This window comes from Lycium barbarum, chromosome 8 (genome assembly GCF_019175385.1).
Source record: "Lycium barbarum isolate Lr01 chromosome 8, ASM1917538v2, whole genome shotgun sequence".
NCBI lineage: Eukaryota > Viridiplantae > Streptophyta > Magnoliopsida > Solanales > Solanaceae > Lycium > Lycium barbarum.
In genome coordinates this window covers 93,071,857-93,085,993 of record NC_083344.1, presented here as the reverse complement: position 1 = coordinate 93,085,993, position 14,137 = coordinate 93,071,857, and the positions used below count along the sequence as shown (strand labels likewise).

General features: G+C 35.3%; 1 protein-coding gene across 1 annotated transcript; it reads right to left on the bottom strand.

Annotated features, from left to right (window-relative positions):
* Window positions 1-6,358: 6,358 nt before the first annotated feature.
* Window positions 6,359-13,593, bottom strand: LOC132606313 (uncharacterized). The gene is made up of 6 exons (XM_060319754.1): window positions 13,067-13,593; window positions 10,788-11,444; window positions 9,605-10,054; window positions 8,287-8,459; window positions 7,543-7,726; window positions 6,359-6,909 (listed from the first exon to the last, which is right to left on the bottom strand). The coding sequence occupies exons 1-6, from the start codon at window positions 13,460-13,462 to the stop codon at window positions 6,823-6,825; spliced, it is 1,947 nt and encodes a 648-aa protein (XP_060175737.1). The 5' UTR covers window positions 13,463-13,593; the 3' UTR covers window positions 6,359-6,822.
* Window positions 13,594-14,137: the final 544 nt, after the last annotated feature.

Here is a 14,137-nt window from a genome sequence, read left to right as displayed (position 1 = left end):
AGTAATAACGTAAGTACAGAATTGCGATCTATATATATGTCAAATATAGTAAAAAATATACTCTATATACATCACACTGTAATTCTATTATAAAACATAAAAAACTTAGATAACAAGTAGAAAGACATCAAACCTCATCAGTCCAAATTCACCCATCCATAGATAACAAGTAGAACCAGTTTTTGTCGGACACGGCTGTAACACCTAAATGTAACCGAAGTTCGGCATCAGCAGGATCTAATCCTTCCTTGTTCTTTCTGTAATGATTTTTCTTGGGTTTCCTGTATATCAACAATGGAAAGAACATACGTTAAGTTTATTAAGAATTAATTTCTGGAAAACTAAAAAAATAAGTTGTGAAAATAATTACTTTTTGTCGTGCAATTTCAACAAATCCTTCTCAAGCCACTTTTGATATTCTTGAAGAAACGAAGTATCTAACGGGGCATTGATAGGGTGCTCAACAAATGGGTGTTTTTCTAAATGCAAGGACTGATATTTTTGGTAGAAGAACCGCTGAGCTGAAATTGGGACAGTAAGGGACCGGTTGTATTTGCTTGGTTTCCTTTCTCGGGCAGCCCCTGGGTGGACAATGATTTGTGCTTCAGGGTTTGAAAGTTGTGCAGTCTCATCACTTGAGCTTTGACCCACATTTGGTTGTACAGGAACTTGTTGTCTAGTTTCATCACTTGAACTGTGGCCAATAATCGATTGTACTCCAACTTGTTGTTCAGTTTCATTAGTTGAACTTTGTCCAGTTGTTGGTTGTACTCTAAGTTGGATTGGTATCTGAGAATCACGAATCATCCACTGAGAGATCGTTACCGGGTTATCGTCCGGACTCTGAGGGGTCCTTAAACTTGACAAATCGGCTTGATCATCGCGTGGTACTGGAGGAGGACTGAGAGGAATAACATATGCTAAAAGACAGTTGACTAGCAAGTCCGCTATCATTCCTCTGATGAGGCAAAATTCAGCATTAGCATTCTCCATATCATCAGATTGTTGAGATTACTGAAATAAAACACAAACAAAAAACGACTGTGTTTGTCAATTAATGCTTATCAAAACGATATGTGATTGGCACTTAAAAGCCAAATTTCAGTACTTACATCAAATTTTAAATTGATTGGTGTTATGGGCACTCCATCTGTTTGTGCATCACTTTTAACTCCCGTTTCTTTATCCACATCAACAACAGAAACCGGATCATTAATTGGTAACCCAACTGCCTCAACCTAAAACAATAAAAACATGGTTCAAATAAATTTACAGGCATCAGTAAAACAAATACACATATACACATATATAGCACTGCTATAAAAGTTAAAAGTTTCATCTAAATATAGTCAAAATATATGAAAAATATATCTAAAATATAGTCAACAAAAACCAGAATAAGTAATATTGAACATAATAATCAAAACACAATTAAAATATAGCCAAAATATATATATGAAAAACAACTATCAAAATATCAATCCAAAACAAATATAGCACTACTATTATATATAAACACAATCATAACAAATATAGCACAAATAGATACAGCAAATGGGAGACACTAAAAAATGACTAGGTGAAAATATGTATGTAAATACACTATAGGTAATACTAAACACAAACAATTGCAAGATTTTTACTTTGAAAATATACTGCAAATATAGCAAAGTGAAAGAAAAAATGAGTACCACTGGATGACTCCTCTGCGCGGAAGTTGCACCACCACCTTGATTCTCTTCGGTTGAAACCTTTACTGCACCACCACTTTGATTGCCTCGAGAAATCCCACCATCAGTATGTAAGTCTGCTTGCAACATTATGTCTCCGACCTTTAAAATTTTCCAAAAAGAAAAATATAAAGTCTTCTAATACATATATCAACATAACTTAATAAGTTAATAATTTCCATTTTTACCATGTTGTCGTTGACAGATGGTGTCACTTTATCAGAACGATGACGTTGGCTTTTCTCATGTGAGTGTTGTATGCCAACATCATGTTGATGTGACGGAGCTTTACTATCAGCGAGCTTTACAAAAAATATCTTATTAATAAAAAAGGAAACCGGCTTGTTAATACCTATAATGTATTTATTGAATATAACTTTTAGTTTTGATTTTTACCTTATCTAGTGTTTGATTGCCCTTTATTGCATCTAACAACTTTTTGAAGTTATTATCCATGTAGTCAAACACCTGCAGTTTTGAAACACAAAAATAGAATTAGAATTGTTAATTACTTGACACAAGTAACATGAAGTAACAAAAACATATTGAAAACAAAACGCCTACTTCTTTCTTGAAAATCTGAATCTCTTCCCTTATCAGTTTAAACTCATTTGTTCCGGGTCCTGTAGGTGCATCTGGTTTCCTTGTCCCTTTTATCCGAGATTCCTTCCGTGATGGTTGTTTCCTAGAAGGAAAAACAGAAACGAGAAACTGTGTCCGTTTCTTGCATCGCGGGGAATTAGAATTGGCACTCCTTTGTTGCTATTCGTCACTGGACAGATACGGTGGTGTGGTACTAAAATCATCGTCTACCAAATCAGTATCATGTACACCATCAACTCCATGGTTGACGTTTGGTATATCATGTGCAACAGGAGGCAAATTAAGAGTCTCCAACTCATGGGGTGTTGGCATAACTTCCTCAAAGCTACAAGACTGTGAACAACAAAATATAGAAACTACATTACCATATATATCTACATTGGGAACATACTAAAATATGAGGAAAATATAGTCAAAATAAATTGATCACAAATGCCTTACTTCATAAATATAGTCAAAATATAATCAAAATATACTATGAAAAACAAACATTTGAAAACAGTTAAATGGTAAAGGACACAAACAAATATAACTGTTCAGTTTGTTAAAAATCTGGTTTACCGGGCTTTTGTCGTCTCTGAACATGCCATTCATCAATCTCTTGAATTCTGATTTTCCTTCCGTAGTCCGCCAGTTCAAAATTCTAGGAACTAAATTCCCCGTCTTAACTGTAATGGTGGACGGGACTTTTGAGCAACATTCATACAACCAGACTTGCATAGCAAGTGGCAACCCATGAATCCTATAATATCTCTTAAAACCAGCATATTTTTGTTCGATGCTTACAACCAACTCTCTAAACGACTCTTTACTCCAAGAATACTCAATATATCTCCCGTCCTCCACAACATCAAAATGGATCCTTGGTATGTTTGTTGAGTTTGGCTCACCACAATGTACCCACGTATTTATGAAATACAATATTGCCATCTTGACTGCGTCCTCCCCTTTATCATCCCAAACTGTCTTGTTGAAACACTCAATAAGCTCGTGTCTTTTAACTGACAGTTGGTTCTCATTATTTCTACCAAAATATTCAACCATAAGCCTATTCGGTTGTGAGTTATCATAAACAAAATCGTTTTCATCAAAGACACAATCTAACCCAGTGATCAGTGCAAATTCTCTAAGGCCGAAACGCAGAAATTTACCATATATTTTAATTATAAAGCACCTATATGTGCTGCCCCTTCGTTCTTTGACCATAAATCACCAAAAAAATTGTGCTTGTACATCCAATTGCTGCATTCTGAGATATTTACCAAAACAAATATTCCTGAACATATCCTTTTGTGCGTCTACTAGTTTGCCTCTAATATCTTGCATTACATTAACATTAATGTATTTACACATAGATGGGGCCACAGCAGGGTGCTTGGTAACCAAAAATTTAGATACCTGAAACAACATGCCAAAAAACACATATGATTGACAAAAAACAGTGAACACAATCAGGTAAAAAAAGCAATCAAAAATATGTACAAATATACAACAAAACGGTGATTGACAATGAAAAAATATAATGTAATTCAACAATAAATAAATATATATATATATATATATATATATATATATATATATATATATATATATATATATATATATATATATATACTGAAAATATAATGACATATATTGACTAAATATGTAACTTACAGATCAGTAATAACTGTCAACAAAATATACACAAATATACTTAAAAATTATAGTTATGGTGAAGAACAATAAACACGAATTAACTGAAGAAATATGGGAAAAAATAACAATACAAAATATACTTAAAATGCATATAAAATATAGATCTGGTTAAGTCACAGATCTGTCATAACTGAACTAAAAAATACAAACGAACTAAATATACTGAAAATACAACATAAATATACCTCTGCATCATCATCCTCATCGACATTATGTTTGGTTTTATCAATTTTTTTGCCCTTAACATTAGCAGCATTGTTACCAGCCTTTCTCTTCTTTTGTATCTCCATTTGAGAAACCTTTTTCATTTTTTCTTATTGTTTACTCTTCGAATCAACATAATCAGCAGAACGCCTAGGATCGCTAATATTTTTTTTTTTTTGAACGATTCTCAGCATAAGAGCCTGCAATGGCAGTTTCATGTTGAGAAATTCCCAAAGAAAAATTAGGAATCTCAAATTCGGGTTCTATACCTCTATTCGTCATCGGAGTAGAAGCTTTCTTAGCCATTTCACTTGAATCTAAGAAAAAACAACCAAGAACAAACAGTGATAATTAATTATTTAGAGTTACATTGCTGATTCAAACGGAAAAAAAAAACGAAAATATAGATTAAATACACGGTGAAAATTAAAAATCAGTATAGAATCTTACCTTTTTTGAGAATTAGATTTGAATTATGAGTGAAATTAATGAGTAGTTAATTAGAGATAAACAAGGAAGTTGAACTATTGTAAAACTGATTTGAAATTGGAGGAAATTAAGGGATATTAGGCATAATGGCGTGTATTTAGGGGGATAGGAGAGAGGGACGTTTTTCTCCCCTTAAATTTAGGGGTGTGGGAAGTTATCAGATGAGTGGTAAAAAAATGGTAGCTATAGGAAGTAACTATGTTATATTTTAGCTACTAAATATAATTATTATAAAGTTTAGTTATGTTCCACAAATAGGTAATAATGTAAGTTATGTCAAGTAAATTTACATATAAGAACACACTAGACCCAAAAACAACTCATTTTGACAATGAGAAATTTCTTTCTTACCTCCCACCCCAACCCTCACCCCACACCCACTCTGCTATGCCCCCCCAACCCCACACACTTTTTTTTCTTATTTCATATACTTTATTTTTCTTTTATAAAAAAAAATTATAAAAAAGGAGAATTTTTTTTCTTACCTCCCACTCCGATCCCCACCCCCACCCCCACCATACCTACCCCCCCCCCCTCCCCCCAAAGTTCAATTTCATATATTTTACCTTTATAAAATTTTAAAAAAAATGAAAAAAAATACTCTTACCCCCACCCCATCCCTCCACGACCCCCCACCCCACAACTTTCAATTTCAAATATTTTACTTTTATAAAAAATTATAAAAATGAAAAAAAATACTTACCCCCACCCCACTCCTACCTCCACCCACCCCCCCCCCCCCCCCCAAAAAAATAAATTTCAAATATTTTACTTTTATAAAAGTTTTATAAAAAATGGAAAAAAAAATTCTTACCCCCGCCCCACCCCCTCCACAACCCCCCCCCCCCCCAAAAAAATCAATTTCATATATTTTACTTTTATAAAAAAATTATAAAAAATGAAAAAAAAAAATCTTACCCCCACCCCACCCCCTCCCCTGAAATTTATATGAAAAAATTAATTTAACTTGACAAAAGAAAAAAATTATAAACATACACTTGAAATAATATTACACTTGTATAATATGAGTTAACCCATAACCAACTCAACCATTTATCACCCAACCCATATTTACCCACATAAATATGAGTGGTTTGAAACCCAACTCATTTTTGTTCAAACCATTTTCAACCAAACCAAATCCATCCAAACCCACCCATTTGCCACCCCGACCCTCGGCCAATGCATCAAACTTCAAAAACAATTTCAATACTCAACTTCAGTGTTTTTTTTTTATTATTTTTTTATTAGCGCCGGGTGTCCGAGCCTCTTTGAGCCCCGACTAATCCCGGGGGTGCACAACTTCAGTGTTTTTAAATATTGGTTTATCCATTAATATTTGTATATACTTACATTGAGTATATAAAATATTGGTAATTTGAAGAGTATTTGAAATGAAATAATGGGGTATTACTCAGAATAGTTGAACTTTCACACTTCTTCCAGTAAAGATCATTTCCAAACATAGCTCAACTTCCAAACACTCTCTTTTCAACTTCAAAATTCGGATACTAAATTTTTTCGACTTCAACCAAAATTTGTCCAAACATCTACTTCGCCTCCATGCTTTCTTATGCAATCAGAAAAGCTGGATTCTAGAGTATAGCAACTAAACAAAAATTTCAGACCTGAACTCGAGGAAGGTACCAACAAAATTAAGCAAGGTATCTTCAATTCCTGTTTAAAGGATTTTACAAGGCTTTCTTGATAAAAATGGTAGAATGTCTGTTTGACACACAAAGCTAAAGGTGCTAGTCTACAAAATTTTGTCGTCCAAAGTAGTTTGACATTAGAGCTCTCCTTCAAAGATTTATATCACAATTGCTGGCAACGGCTTGTCTAAGAATATAGCTAGGCTCCTTGACAGACTCAGATCACATAAGATCCTAAAGTATGTCATCAAAAGAGAACCAATACTGCAAGTTGTTATGTAGATCAACATTGGCAGCTCAATGAAATACGAGATGGTGTACCGCATAAGATATCACATAAGTCAGCCCTCCGGAGACAACTTTGGTTATACTTGCTCAGTATTCCCAAGTGAAAATTTGATTATATTATCACATTCAGAGATTGATCACATATCCAGTGAGGGCCCTCATTGTGAGGGTAGAAGGGAAAGATTCTTTTTGAGGGTTTTCCGTGCTCGCCAGTGAACGGCTGCTGCAGTTTCTGATGTTCCCATCTGAGCAGTAGTTCAAAAAGGAATCAGTACTAGATGCTTAAATTCCACCAAGTGAGAATATAATAAATAGCAGCAAATACAACTTTTCTACCCCATCCCTCCAACAGACACCCAACCCCAAAAAAATGAATAAATAAAAGGCAAAGGAGGATAATTCTTGAATACGTCACTATTGGTAGATCATCTAACAATAATTATATTAGACGAATGGTTTATTTTTTCCAAGCACCCACATCAAAGTGAAGACAGTTAAGATGTGTGAACTGCCTCATCTAAAATATAAAATATTAGAGAGGACATTAGTTTTTTTTTTAATTTTATGTTCATCATGCACCATTACGTGTGGGCATGGTTCTTTATCATGAACCAATTGGAAATAACTGCTTATGTGTGGACGCAAGACTTAGAACTCATGACCTTTATACCCATGTCAAGATGTGTAAATCCCCTCATTTAAAAGCTTAAATTGTAAGAGAGAAGACACCCTAGATGTTCATTTTAGGTTTACAATCGGAGTTGAAACAGCGAACACCTTTTTCCTCTAATTCCCAGCATATCTCAGGCCATTTTTCTGCTATTTGTTCTAGTGAGAAAAATCATGTGCTCGCCAAAGGAGAAGGAAGCAGAGCTTACCTTGACTTCCATATTATAATAGTCTTGCCACAATCCGACATCTTGATCATAAGTTGTAAGTGCAGTTTCAAACAATTTTCGGGCATTTCCAAGACTAGTCTTATCTCCACTAGATGCAAGGTTCAATTCCAGCTCAATGCAATTTCTATATAAAGAAAGTCCTGGATGTGGTAAAGCAAGAAATCTGCACAAGGCAGCCAAACGTCAGTCCGAAAATATACCATTATTGCTCTTTAATGAACAAATGAAACATCATCTAGCATCTGAGCACCCCTAAAATTGATCCCACACATCGGAAGAAGTTTTGATTAAATAATACTGGATAACCAAGTCTAAAGACTGAAGAAAACCCTCATATGTCTCAACACCTGCAAGTCCCTGAATTTAAAGAACCCAATATCAAGTTTGAGTTGTGCACCAAGGAGGAACAAGGTTAACCTTCCTGAAACTAGTAAGAAAGTGAACTAAATGGTACCTAATTACCTAAACCAACTTCAGAAAACAATTGATTAGCTAGTGCAATAGTGAAGGACCATGATTGGTTTCATAAAGTGATCCAGTTAGAAAAGTGCTCATTTTGTAGACTGGGCTAGAGATAGACGTCAGCACATTTTTTTCCATGCTCTTAAACAAGTCTTGTCTTCAGGTTAACGTACAAGAACACATTCACCATACCAGAATAGTTTATCAACATAGATATTTGCACTATATATACATGACAATAATCAATCAGCAGTAGCATACCTCTTATATAACTCTCTAGCACTCCCAAGTCCATCCCTTTGCAGAACAAAATTGATGATGGCAGAAGAGAGGGAAAACCCATCATCACTTCCACCATCTTTGGCCAGTACAGACTTAGAAGTCTCAACCAACTTGTCAAAGAACTTTTTACGAGTGGAGAAATATTTGAGTGCCTGCATAATATGTGTAAATGGATCTTAATATTTCCTTTGGAGTAAATGGATCTAAGAAGTCAAGCAACCTAAATATCCTACTCTTTCGAAACTAGTAAAACTAAAGCATAGAAGGAAATCAAATAGAATGGCATGTAATAGTATTACTCGAAAAGAAAAATTAAAATGCTTTATAAAGGAGATTCTTGTGCTTGATCAAAATACCATGGATCTTGCTCCTAGAAGTCCTATTTTTTCGGGCTCAGCTAGAGCTTCCATCCTAACAACTACTGAGAAAGAAATTAGTGTTTCTGTTGGGTGATATCAGTTTAATCTCCACATAGACAAGGACAAATCCTGCACTTTTTATGAATGCTACTCTATGCCAAAGCCGACACATACAACAGTGAAACTGCGTTGCCTCATGCATCTGTCATTTACTTATACATCTCTAACATGCTCAACAATGTAACATGCACTGACTCAACGGTATCTGCCAACATAAAAACAATGCTCAAACTTGCATTATATATGTAATCACATGAAGCCCTCAATGGATGCTTCCCTATTCTAATAAAGCAAAAAACAAATAGAAAAACGAATGACAGTGAAATGGTGTAGCCATGTGCATGTCTCAACCATTGATGCATCTCTAACATACTCAACATAGCATGCACTGAGTGAAATCTGCTGAAACATAAGCACTGCCCAAACTTGCATCTTATATGTACTATTGTATCAAGCCTAATGCTCGCAAAAGGAATCTATGCAAACAGCAGAAGTGTTTTTTTTTTCTTTTTTGAGAAAGGTAACAGTTAATTATCAGTAAAAAGATAGTGAATTTACATATTCAAAAAGAAGTATAAAATGTATCCTTGCTCAGCTTACAAGCACTCTATAACATCTAGTAAGGATTCAGCTTCGGCTACATAATTTTCTTAACACCAAAAATGAAATAGCAGAAGCAATATTGATATATGCAACTGGAAAGCAAGATCATATATCACAGCTAAGACAGGAGGCGCAATAAAGTTTCTATCACCATCTTATAATGCTTGACAACGAATCTATTTTTTTTTATAAGGACATGACAGAGAATCTAAACAGGGAAAGGTTTAGCTTTGACACAGAGAATCTAAACAGGAAAAGGTTTAGCTTTGACCTACCATAAGCCATATAGTTTCTGCTTCTGATATGGGAACTTTCAATAAAACGTTTCTCAGGGTTTCAAAGATAGAAGATAGAGCTGTCTTATTTGGAGTACAGTTCTTCTGGATAAATCTCAATTCTATTGAGAACCGTAAAGCCCATAGCTGTACTGCTTCTGAAAGTTTTCCAGAACACAATTTCTCTGCCAAAGTCTTAGCTTCATCTACTTTCCCAAGTTGCAGTAGAAAAGAAACATACTGACAAGCAAGATCCTGTGTGATGCACCCCATGGTTTCAGCCTTTTCATATACTACCAAGAGATGTGAAATAGGATCCATAGCATGACTAGCTGCACAGAAGTAATCAGAAGATTGACTCCCCTGATTTTTAATGACATCCATCAAGAACTTTGCATAACAATCGAACATTGAGGCTGAAGGCACAATTTTTAAACCTTCCTCATAAACCTACAGAATCGTTGCGGGTAGCCTTGTCAGCAGAGTACAGATATAAACCATAAAATAGAACTGCAGATAATGAAATCTCTAAACCCGTCCCCCACCCCAAAACCCACAAAAAAGATATCAGAATTTGTCAGTCCAGATCATACAGCTGCCTGCACCTGTTAATGAATGGAGAAAGTGATATAGGGCAGCCCGGTGCACTAAGCTCCCACTATGCGCGGGGTCCGGGGAAGGGCCGGACCACAAGGGAAAGTGATATATGATATTCTGAAAAACCGGTTTACTACTAGTGCAGTGAAAGAGTGAATCAAGTCATAAAACTAAAGGGAAGGAAGATATCAACAGTAAAGCACAAGCCTCGTAACGATTCATGTGCAGCCAAAGACTTTTGGTAGATGTCATCTCATTTAGCCACCGGAAAAATATACAATTGTCCTGGACATTAAATTCAAGTAGCACATTCTGTTGCACATGAAGGAGGACACTCAGAAGGGTAGTTCCAGAATTTATGCCTCTTTTTCTTAGAATGGAGAAATGGAGCAAACAATGACTGAGGATTATTAACGAATAAAGAAACTTCATTTCCAAATAGCAAGCCTAAGTTGCTGGCAAATAAATGTCCTTTGACGTGATCTTAGACATGCCAGATCCAGAAGTTATCACATTAGACAGGCAATATCGGGATTGGATTATAACATCAAAATCGAACATGTGGTCAACTAAGATTTAGAGTTACCTGAATTGCTCTGCTTAATTGATCAGCTGTCATTGGTTCAGTAGTCTCTGGATCATTAAAATCAATCACTTCCTGTCTTGTAAGCCAATCCCAATATGTTGGTTCTTTTGAGAAATCCCTTTTCATATCAGCAAGTATCTCATTTCGCATATCTTCTGAATGAGCTAAATCTGTTGCTTCTAGTATCTCAAGAAACTGTGTTCTTAAACTGAAACTGGAAGGAAGGGCTTTAATAGAACCACTATAAACTGTCTGAAGAACACTTAAACCTTGTTCCCTAAATAAATCTAATTTCTCCTTTGAGTCTCCATCGTGAAGATTGGATAATTTATCATCCTCTCTTTTATCATCAAGGGTCATAAATAATTCCTTGTTCTCATCTCTCCACTGTTCCTCTTTAGCATTTTTGACAGAACGAGCCAGTGTTCCCTCATCTTCTCCTAGCACAACTTTGCGAGCCTTTAATTTATTTAGGTATGTAAGCTCCATTCGAAGATATTCTACCCACAGTTCCTCAGAAGTTGGACATGCTCTCAAGCCGCTATGCATTAGGGCACGAGCAGCAGCAGCATTTAAGTTATTATCGAATTCCCAAGCTGCAGCATATATCCATACTCCAGGCACCTTAGGATGAAACCTAACTGCCTGCGCAAGGGCCTATTGAAGAACAATATAAAAACAGCATAAGACACCCGAGAGCACAGTTTCTTGACATTTAATGATTTGACACGGATTATGCCATCCAAGTTAAGACACTCTGACGCTCCAAATCCTACTTGAACCATTGGCAAGTTATCTGATTAAATATATATCTAGCATATAGTAAAAATCCTCGGTTAGCTATTCACCTAATCTTTTCACCTTTCTCCACAACCATGCACCTGATTTAGACTCTAGCAGGTTTTAATTACAAGAGAATTTGGATACGCTTTATACAAGAACAAGCTTTCAAAGCTCTTTTTCAGTCAAACAAACAAGATTTCGATTTTCAGAGAATTCTGGGCCACTGGAATTCATAAATATAGTAGGAAAATCAACATCACATAGATTTTGCCATTTGACCATGTTGCAAATCAGCAAATGATCATATGCAAGTGCATAAATACAGGTAAGAGAACCGATGATAAAGAAATATATATTGTTTGTTAAATCCCAGCGAAAATTAAAGAGTTAAAAAAATAGAAACTTGACCACAGAATAGACTTAGTAAACCAACTTTATAATCAAGGTTTAGTGTGTTGGACTGCCATGGTCTGCTACTATATTAAAAATACACATTTAAAGCTGCAGCTTTGGACTTATATGTAGAAAATAAGTTCATCAAACTCACCAGTTTGCACAAGGTGCAAAGCTAATACATTACAAACAGCCCTCCATGGTTTGCACTAATACATTACGGACACCCTCAATGCTTGACAAATGGAACTTTATTAAATAAAGGACATTTCAACAGTAATAAAAGAAAAATAACCGCCTTTCCATTATACTAGTTAACTCATCTTAAGCTTTTTATTTCCAATGTTTTAGAACTTGTTCGCTCTCTAACAAGATATATAAATCTCATCAAGAATAACCAATCAACTACGCCTCACTGCCAAATAACTTTGTTCTATCATTCCAATAGCAAGGAAATAACACACGTATTAGCTTTGGTATTATCAATCCCTTGTTTAGTGGTGTTTTTCAACCTATGTATAGCTAATACATGTATTAGTTTTTTTGAGATGGTCTTAATACATAACATTAGTTATACATAGCAACATGGTATTAGCAATACAAGGGTTATTAATATATGGATAAGCATGGTTAAATACAGAAATGCCCTTAATACACCAAATCAAACAGTGGATAAGAAATAATCTCCGCATTACTAATCCACCATGTTCAGTACTCCCTCCGCCGCAATTTACGTGTCTTACTTTCCTTTTTGGTCGTGCCTCTTTCTATATTTAGTAAGTTGACAATGCAAACATACTACATGACAAGTTCATAACCACAAGATTCAAAAGACATTTTAGTAGCTTATACACATCTTCAATTTAGGACCACAAGATTCAAAAGTATCTCTTCATTTCTTACACTTCATGCCTAGTCCAACTAAAATACTTAAAATTGGGACGGACTAGCAAATAATAGAGAAAGACTAACACAACATTCAGAACAAAATAATGTGATAACCGAAAGTTCTGTATGCATATGGAATAATAATAACTAGTTTAAGGATAAAACATGAAACTTGAGCTTCCAAAATTAGCAGGTTTCTGCAAAAGTAAATGTACCTTCTTCATTCTGCCATTCCTTCGTTCCCTACAGAACTCCAAATACTGAAACCAAAGCTCAATATCTCCCTTAAACCTACTCGTCGCCAATCGATAAATCTCAATTATCCTCGAAACTCCAGCATAATCCGAAACCGACTTTTTCAACTTCCTATCCCCGGTTTTCTTCATCATAACTTTCTTACGTAGTTGTCTTAGAGAATCTAGACCCTTTTCGTAGTCAATGTATGCTAGGAAATCCTGTTTCAATGGACTAGGTCTCTTTAACCTGTACTCAAATTTGCGGCGTTGTTTCACTATTTCTGATATTTCGTGGCGGCTGAATAGGGCGCGCTTTTCGAGGTCGTCTAGTTCTGGGAGCATACGCTCAAGCTTGTACTGTACCACATCCGCCATTGTTGTTGATTTCTTGTTTCTCTTCTTCTCAGTTACTGCACGACTGGAGAAAGAAAAGTTTGCAGTAGAAACAGAGACACAGAAACGGGAAGGAGGAGGGTTTGGAAAAAAAGAAAGAAAGCTGGGCTGCACTTGTTTGATTTGTAATCTAGCCCATTAAAATGAAGATGGGCATGGCCGAAGCCCATATTCATTTTTCGATTATTTGGTTTTGTTGAACTAAAATTAGACTTTTCGAAACCGTTTCGTCATCTCGGTTTCTCTTGGATATCGGTTCGATTAATTTTTTATTTTTTTAACAAAAGAACATCATGTTATAGTCACTAGTAAAAGTTAAAAACACCATATTATGCATACTTCTATGGGACTTTGGCAAAAATTCTCTAGACATTTATACTATTTAAAGGGTGATGAATCAAGAAAACATGAAAGACGACAAGAATAAAGATTGAGCCCACTATTTTACGATAGTGTAAAACAATGTTAAGCAAAGACAAAAGGTATAATTTAGGTCGCACGAGGGGAAAAAATCAATCACGATGGGACTCAAGAACGGAGTCTACTAAGATTAAGTATCCAATAAGATAAATTTAAAATCATACGAGAAAAAGGATATTTAGTACTTTGTAGCTTTCTATCCAAGATCGTTGGAATACATTGTAGCTTGCAAGCTAG

Bases quoted from the DNA above. Each gene is read 5' to 3' on its own strand.
- LOC132606313 (XM_060319754.1), bottom strand. From the start codon at position 13,462: ATGGCGGATGTGGTACAGTACAAGCTTGAGCGTATGCTCCCAGAACTA. The intron at 11,445-13,066 runs GTACATTTACTT...GTTCTTCAATAG, and splicing joins GGAATGGCAGAATGAAGAAG to GCCCTTGCGCAGGCAGTTAG. The intron at 8,460-9,604 runs GTAGGTCAAAGC...CATATTATGCAG, and splicing joins CAGAAACTATATGGCTTATG to GCACTCAAATATTTCTCCAC.